This window comes from Triticum aestivum, chromosome 5A, assembly GCF_018294505.1.
Source record: "Triticum aestivum cultivar Chinese Spring chromosome 5A, IWGSC CS RefSeq v2.1, whole genome shotgun sequence".
NCBI classification, from domain to species: domain Eukaryota; kingdom Viridiplantae; phylum Streptophyta; class Magnoliopsida; order Poales; family Poaceae; genus Triticum; species Triticum aestivum.
In genome coordinates this window covers 694,135,422-694,144,411 of record NC_057806.1, presented here as the reverse complement: position 1 = coordinate 694,144,411, position 8,990 = coordinate 694,135,422, and the positions used below count along the sequence as shown (strand labels likewise).

Sequence of the window (8,990 nt, the reverse complement as noted above, 5' to 3'; positions counted from 1 at the left end):
CGGGGCCCTTTACAAAGAAATGATCATCTTGAAAACCCTACTCATAGGACCTTGTCTAACATATAAAGCCTGCTAGGCTACCCGCCAACCTGAGGCCTCCGCGCGCGCGAAGCTCGTTGGCCGTGCGATCTTTTTACTGTAGCAGTGTTTTGGCTGCTGGCAGCAGCCCCGCCGTTAGTTTTTTTCCACTTCCGGCTAGCAGTCCACCCCGATGACCATTGGGCCCGGGTGTATGTGGGGTTGCTTGTTTGAGAAGGTGGGTATCTGAGGTCCCGTCGCTCCAGAAAACGAACACGGTGAAAATCCTAGCCTACAGAGAGCCTCATCTCATCCCCAATCCCCTGCCTCCTCTTCTCCCTCAATCCCTATCCTCTCCTTCTCCCAAATCCGCCGCCTCCTCTTCTCCTCCCCAATCCGCCGCCTCCTCTTTTCCTCCGCAATCCGTGAGCCCTCACCACCAAGAAGCCACGGGTGCGCCGCCGCTGGAAGAAAAAATGAAGAGGAGGTGGCACGGGGACCAGCGGCGGCGACGGCGACGGCCTGGGAGCCACCCTGGAGCAGGTGGAGATGCGGGGCGGCGATGAAGGCGTGTGAGAAGATGGCCTGAGCGTCCTCGTCAAGGGCAGTTTTGGCTACCTCCTCCCGCCTCGGCTTGTTTTTCTCTCCTCCACCGTTGCCACTTCCTCGCTGCTCTCCAATGAGTGTCTCTGTCTCCTCTTATCATTGCCATTTTCTGATTGTATTGAAATTAATTCAAAAGAAAATCAGTTTGTTTGCTGCCAGTTAGTTTGATCTATTCATGTTTTCTTGTTCCCCATAGGATTGGGTTTGTCCGCTTGGTGGAGCAGGCAGGGAGCAAGTAGGCAAATATGGGATAAGGAGAATGACCCTGACGAGATGGCTGCCATAGGGTCGTGACCTTCTTTAGCATGCACATCGGCACCGTCCCCGCGTCCGCAGCAGGGGGACGACAATGGCTGCAAGTGACAGCACAGGAGCCCATCTTAGTCGAGCACCCTCCCAGGTTCGTGTTTCTCCCTATAGTTCTCTTAATTTTCTTGCACACATTTTTTTAGGTTTGCATATATTCTTGCATATGTGCATTTTTTTAGTTTTGCCTCACTGCACAAGCCTTGACTGGGCCATGTCCTTTATGAACCTCCATAGGGAACCCCGACAGTTATTTTGTTCTTTTGATTTAATTGAGTTCAGTAGATTAGCAAAGGGTCTTTTGATTTTGTTGAGTTTAGTATATTAGTAAAGGGTCTTTTGATTTCGTTGGCCATATAGGATTTTACTACTGTTATGGCAAAAGAAGGCTAAAGCTGGGAAAGACAACAATGTCAGGAGCCGGCCGAGGTAAAGAGACCTAAGTTGACAAGCAGGGTTGTGCAGTTATTTTTCTCTGCTATTCATTGAGCATATCAGGAGATTGATAGACAGTGTGAGAACTGGTACATAAAATAATTTCTTCTGAATCACATAGTGGTTCCTAACATTTAGCATTTCTAAAATTTGCCATTTTTAGCTAGATCCAAAATGCAGAGAGGCAAGGTTTATTTTCCTGGAGGTCCTATATTGCAGCTGGTGCTATTTTGTTATGTCAAATTGTGTATTTTTCCAGCTTCCCTTCCTCATGTATGAGGTGAGTACTAATTTCACTTCCTTTCCCCGCCTATGATTAATCCTCTTTGTAACCCCAATAGGGTTCTTATTTATTGTCTATATGTATTTACAATATTTGATTACGACCCCAATGAGGATAAAGCGATTTTAATATTTTTTGTGGGTGTGTGCAGCTTGTCTATGGTGGGATGGGGATTCGGAGGATAAATGTTATGGCAGTAAGGAGGTCAAGCGTGAGACGTCACATGTCAAGGGGATTTACTATTTAGTCTCTTCTAATCAGGTGAAGAGATATTGCTGGTTTAAACGGAATCATACTTTAACATGATTTCTCCCAATTCAACAAAGTCAGGTACTACTCATGTTCTTTCATGGTATGGCTTATGTGACTACGAAGTATAATACTTTCTGTTATTTCTTTGATCCCCCAATACAGGTACTACTCATGTTCTTTCATGGTATGGCTTATGTGACTATGAAGTATAATACTTTCTGTTATTTCTTTTATCCCCCAATACTGTTAGCTTTCTAGATAAATTCAAAATTCACTGACCTGGAGATCTCTCACTTAATTTGCAGCTATGGAGCTACTCGAGGCAGCAGAACATTATCCCACACGGAGATGGGGATGGCCATGCCCGTGCTGATGCCGTCGGCCGTCGGTGAGAGCATCACCGTCAACAACGGCTCCAGCGACCTCTCCAGGAGCTTCTCCATGATCTCCTCGGGTGACACCAACTCCAACATCATGTTCTTCACGCCCGGAAGCAAAAAAGCGAAGGTGCTCATCGACAGCGACGATGGCATGGTCACCAGCCTCAGCAAAATCGAATCCCAAGTAGGACAAGCTTCACATGTATACACTTCACATCCATCCGCACTCTGCTCCCCGTCAATTGTTTAATGCTACAGTTCTAACCTTGGACCAAATTCAGTTTGGCATGTCAACCACGTCTTTAGACATGTCCGGCATGGACGACTATCTGCAGCTGCAGCAATACTTCATCGCCTACACAGTCTGCACCAAGCGTGGCTGCGCCACTCACCCACGAAGCATCGCTGAGAGGATTAGTTAATTTCCTACAACATTGTTGGTGTTTGTCTTGGTGCGACATGTTTGTACTGAATATTTTTCTTTCTTATGTTGTTTAGGAAAGAAGAGCAAGGAATAGCAAGAGGCTAAGGAGGCTGCAAGACCTCGTGCCCAATATGGACAAGGTAACTAAATCAGTTGAATTGATGCACACTTTCAATTCTGTCACCATAAAGTTGGGTGCCATCTGGCATCTGCAGAGTATCAAAGCTTCTTCTAGATCAAAGAAAGCTAATCCAGAATCAACCATAGTCAGTGCAAGAAGGTTATACAGGGCAGATGATATTTCATCAGAGAGGTTTGTCACTTTGCCTTATTTGTCCAGGGCCTACTATTCACTTCATTATTGTTGATCCACATCATTACTGTCATACTACTATGATTCCCAATAACCTTTTGGTTTGTGCATTTGGTATTTAATATTTCTTTGTTGTTTGATCCAGGTATACTACAGTGAAAATATAATAAGTGTGCCAGTTTGTGATGGTTGAGGGGAAATGTGAGGTTATAGCAAAGAATGACATTCCAAATTCAAATCTTCCGGTAGTGGTTGAGCATGCCTTTTACTGTGAACATTTATATGATCCTGATGCTGGAGCTCTTAAGCAGGTTAGTTATTGCCAACATTCATCTTTTGATTTCTCCAGTTTTGCATTTATTTTGTGAGAAACTGCTTCAGGTAGTTGACTGAGCATGTCTTTTCTTTTAACCAGCTACCGACAAATGTTAAGCTCATGACCTTGACAAGGAAGGCGCATGCTGCAAAAAAGAATGAAGGCAAGTAGATTTGTGACGATGAGCAAGCTGGTTCAGACAAACAGAACGCAACACTAGAGAACTGTCTTGCAACCCTTGATATTTTTGCTGGCTGTGGAGGTTTGTCTGAAGGGTAGTAGCTATCTGGTAATTATATTTCCATCTGCATGTTTATTATTAGATGCTTGCTGGTAGATAGAACAAACTTGACCTCCACATACTTCCTGATCATTTGACAGTACTGGCGCACCATGTACAAATTGGGCAATTGGATATGAAGAACCTGCCAGGCAAGCATTTGGTGAAAATCATCCATAGGCAGTGGCATTAGTGGAGAACTGCAATGTGATTCTAAAGTATGCAACCCCCCTTTTTCTCCTTTGGACGTACTAAACCTATTGTTACTGTATCTCCCAACTCATTTGTGACTCGGGTTTGTTTCTTGAAGTATTCTCAAATCTGCATCTCCTCTCTTCAGGTTGTGGTCAGGGAGGCAAAGCGAAGGGCAACCTCCGGAAGAGTGGTGTGAGTAGAGGGTGTCGCGGAAGAGTGTCACGCAAATAAGTGGGTGGGGGAAGGAAGCAGAGCAGGCAATGCCCCTATTTATATTTGGCGTTGGCATGTCCAGATCGATGGGCCAAAGCTCATTGTGAGCTCCTCCTCCTTCACTCGATTTCTTCTTCCATGCATGCACAGCTTTGTCTATATTTCTGTGGTATAATATGTTCTGAAACAGTGTGCTATTATTGAACTATGTTACTCTGTTTCTTTTCTGAAGTAGGAAGTGATGAATCGAACAAGGAGGAAGGGTAACACGATGACGTGTTTGGTCTTCAGCCATTTCTTTACTAAGAAACCCAGGTTAGGATTGTCTAAATGTCCAGAAGCTCAATCTTACTACTAAATGTAGTTATTCGCTTCATTAGTGGAATGGCTATCTTCTATCGTCAGATCTATGATACAAGACTAAGTTTTTCTATGATTTGTATTAGTGTGATCCATACATTAAATGGTGAAGGATTACTACTACTATATCAGTTTAGGTCTAATCTAGAGTTTAGACTTCCATTTTTTGCGGGGATCTAGAGTTTAGGCTTGACTAATCTTTATAGCAGTTTGTTCATGTGAAAATTATGACTGATACAAACTAGATGTTATTATATAATATCGGGACAAGATACTAACCTACCATTATGCAAAAAAGAAAAACATAATACTGATCTGCCGCTAACAAACGATGTCACAACTTAGACAATCTCTGAGGTCGAATTTCTGTTTTCCAACAATGGGTTTTTCATTTCTATCCTACTACTTATAGCTGGATTAATGCATTTATCTCTCTCTATCTCCGTTTCTGTTGTTACTTACTGCCCTTTTAAGTTTTCTATTCCCAGTTGGTTTCATTTTTTATTTGCTAACATCCATAAAAATGAATATCCACTTTATTTTTTTATTCCCGGAGTGCCGAAGGTGGAGCGGCGACGAGAGCTGGCCATTTGTTAACAGTCGCAGACACGCGTGTACCCTGCTCGCTGGCCGTTGCAAACTGAACGGCTATATGCATTAAATGGCCATACACAAAGCTAGCTTGCACAGTAATCGGAGGAGTTGAACTAGGTTGAGCTGCTGCTTCATATGGCCTGGAACGCCAGGCCGTCTTATGTGTTGTCGTCGCGGGCACCACGGGACCGTCTTGGCCTTCTTCCGTGTCACCATCGAGAGCTAGCAGGAAATGTGTGTCGAGAGGCACATGAATACACCCGTGGATTGTTTTTCAGTGTGCTCAGTTTTAAAAAACGAGTTATGCAGTTCTTTTTTAATACAGAGAAAAAATGATAATTTTGCAAGTACTACAGTATTAAGATCACTGTTTTTAATACTGTAATTTAAACCACAGTTTTTAGTGGTAGCCAAACAGCTCACTGTAATTAAAACTGTGTTAATCTCAAAAACTGTGTTATTCTCAAAATACATAGAAAGTACTTTGCTATCAAACAGGGCTACAAGTGCAGATTTCCTTGAAGATAGTATATTTTATAATTGTATTGCCAACGTGCTTCCATAGTTTTATCACCACAAAATAATTCTAGCTGCTTCCATAGTAAGGTAACAATAATCTGTGTTATAGCAGAATATAGATGTAGTGTGCTTGTCTCAATATAATGCAGAGTTTAGAAATGAACTAAAATCTGTGAGCAGGAAGTAATAGGCTTATTTTCCAGTTAGAAAAATATATGTACTGTAGCATCATGTATTCAGGTAATCCCTTGTATTTTTTCACCAGGTTCATGTTTTATATATTGTCCATACACCCACGTAAACTAAAGTTTGTAGTGTCAGCACTAAACAGGGGCACAACTTAGTATGGGTAGAAAAATAAGAGCTTGTGAAAAGAATAGTATCTCTATTACAGGATAAGAATGACTCTTTGGTTTTATGCTGATGTGTGAAAGCACCCCATTATCATGCAAATAGTACCAGGTTTAGAGCCTTGATTATGGCGGCTATAAACCCAAAACAATCCATCTTATTATTTAGTATACAAAGCGCGTTCTGGTGGGAATGACTCCAATTAGAATTCTAGCTGTCGGCATATATCTGATTGGTCCCGGATTGAAAATCTCAATTGTCAGGACTTGCTTGTATGCATTCCTAAATAGTGTAAAACTGAAGCTTGCTGCTCGTGAGGTGTCAGCCATAAACATGTATTATGGCCATTGTTTATACGGTGAAGTGCCTAAAAAATAGAGTTACAGTAGGGTTTTTACCCTACTGTGTTTGCTAAAAAAAGTGCCTAAAATTCAGTGACCATAGCTTTCCACTTTAGCTCATAAACTGGATGGCAAAATAGAGTTTGCCCATTTCATATCTATGTTGTCTTATTAGGAAAATAGAGTTTGTTTTATAGCTGATGCTTAATATGTTTCATCGACTGGTATGCTCTAACTTTAGCTCATAAACTGGATGGCAAATGCTAATTCTGATGGAGCTTTTGCCACTTATTGTTTTATGGTTGTCTAGACAGCTGATGGCATGCTTCTTTTTGTGAATTGTCAATTCTTTTGTACAGGGTCCCTCGGCTACTTATGTTTTGCCAGACAATGAGAGTATGTAGATAGCATGTATGGTTTTTACATTGCTTTGCGCAGGTTGAGATGCATTACATGATGTTTTCCTTTTACATTTATGAGTATTATAGAGTCCTTTCTTTTTCCACAAGGGGCAGTAGTTGTGCCATTTGATTCGAAGGACAAAGAGTTGATCACAAATGGGTAGCATTCAGGATATATACACAAAAGAGTATAGAACCAAATTATATGATGTAGTTGACTACTATTTCTATTAACTTCTCCTGGACACAATGTTCACGAGTTCATGTATTAAGTACATTTTATTGTGTCACTTGTGTTTACTTTTTTTTTAATGCAAGTTTACAGCTACTCGGAATTCTTAATTGTAGACTCAACTATCTTGACCTACCGATGATCTAATTTGTGGCATTATTACCTTAATAAAATATTTGTATTTAATTTTCTTTTATATAGGGGTATAAGTTCTTACCAAATGTACTCAAATATACGGTTACTGAAAAATGCAAATATTTTCAACACGAACATGGTTTTAAATAGGTCTTTGCGCCATTTGGCACAACTGGTCATCTAGTTATAGTAAGTGATCAGAACCTGCCCAAAGTGGAGGATAGCCGATTCAGCTCTTTATCGGTACGAAAGTAAGGTAGTCTGAGTAGGACACTTGAACTTACGATTCCCATATGATAGCGGACACCCCTTGCTTTTGCGCGATACATCAAAGGTTGCTATGCAACGTCGTACTGAAATCGTATTGGATATATCGTACCTATAGCATCACTCGTAATCACGTTGCAATAAACACCGATGGATCATTTTGCTCGGTTTGACGTACGTTGTTCTTGACGTTGCAACAAAGATTAAATGGCAGGACATACCAGGGTCTGAACCTAGACACATTGTGTGTTTTATCTCACCGAAGGTGACTGATGTGATCCTACATGTGGTCTCTACACCCCATTTTCTAGATGTGCATTTCCTCGGATAAACAATCAACGGAAATTAATCAACAATACATGTAAAGTGGGTAGTGTTAATTAAGGGCATGTTTGGCATGGCTTCACTCCATCAAAATCAGCTTCACTTCATCAAATCCACTTTGGAGCGGTTCCACCTAGGAGTTGCATCTCCACCATAGAGCACTTTATCATGTTTGGCTTCCATCTTGCTCCAGGTAAAAGAATGGAAATCTTTAGTGGTAAAAGTCTATTGGGGGCTGCATGACGTGGAGAGATGAAATGAAGGGATATTCACTTACCAATGGCAGTTGTGGGTACCTTTCCCCCAACTCAAAGAGGACTTTTCAAACTGAAGTTTTCTTAGCACCCCCGAAGAGCATCATGGGAGTTGTACTATATATTCTAGGTTTTTTTTTGTACAGCGAGACATCGTGGAGTTGTCCCGTTTGGCTTGCCTTCTTAGAGCGGGGCTGAATTTTAGGGAGAGCAGGGCAGTCCCAAACATGTCCTAAGTTAGGAAAGGAATTTGGTGAAGTAATTAAGACAAATTTCTAATTTGGCTTTCTAGTCCCGCAATTGCTTGTTTGCATGCCTCCGTAGGAATTAAATTCAGTGAATAATTGTATTTTTCTTATTTTTATTTGATTGAAATTGTAATTTGCATACATTCAGTCTAGCGGGCCTAGTATGGCATAGTCGGGATCTAGCTCAAGTGCTTATCTGATCAAGACTCCACCTTAGGTCATACTCCAGAGTGAGAGCATCTCCGAAAGATGGTATAAACGATCGTCTATATGAGATTTAGACCATGACACAGGAAATTAAGCAACTAAGTTTGGCATGCAAACAGACATCATGTTATCATAATAGAACTAGTTACATTTTGGATATTGATTGGGGTACTATATGTTAGTAGTATAAAGATGGAGAACTTTTGTTACTAGTACTAACTATCATGAAGCATGTTTTCATCTTGGTTGGTAAATCTTGAAAAAACATAAATTTTGGGAGTTGAATGGTGTTTGAAGAAAATGGAGAAATTTTCCTACTCCTAGTTAACAGGGCTCACATATTTCTCGACTTGACATTTTAAACTTTTGTTCATTTAGAACAATTTGACATTTTAAAGTTGGTTGTGCATCCAACAAGTGGGCCACATGTAAACAAGTAGGCCACACCCATCAAGTGGGCCACATGTAAACATGGGCCACAAAATCCATCCCTGCTACCTAGTCCTGGCCATGGGCAGCCCGGCCCGGACAGCCCGACCCGACCCGGCCCAAAAAAGCCTGACCCGACCTTGCCCCACTGGTGGAAAAAGGGCCTTTGGTCGCGGTTCGCAACTGCCATTAGTCGCGGTTGCGCAACCGCGACCGAACGGGCGCGACTAAAGGCCCCCCCCCTTTAGTCGCGGTTGCTTAAGAACCGCGACTAAAGGCCCGTCCACGTGGGCGCCAGGTGGCCGTC

General features: G+C 41.9%; 1 protein-coding gene across 1 annotated transcript; it reads left to right on the top strand.

Annotated features, from left to right (window-relative positions):
* Window positions 1–1,151: 1,151 nt before the first annotated feature.
* On the top strand, window positions 1,152–2,823 carry LOC123106079 (transcription factor bHLH81; the record flags this gene model as incomplete). The annotated part of the gene is given in 6 exon segments (XM_044528283.1): window positions 1,152–1,645; window positions 1,800–1,909; window positions 1,979–2,106; window positions 2,206–2,482; window positions 2,562–2,697; window positions 2,779–2,823. Coding segments are annotated over 4 exon segments (552 nt in total). The 5' UTR covers window positions 1,152–1,645; window positions 1,800–1,909; window positions 1,979–1,987.
* Window positions 2,824–8,990: the final 6,167 nt, after the last annotated feature.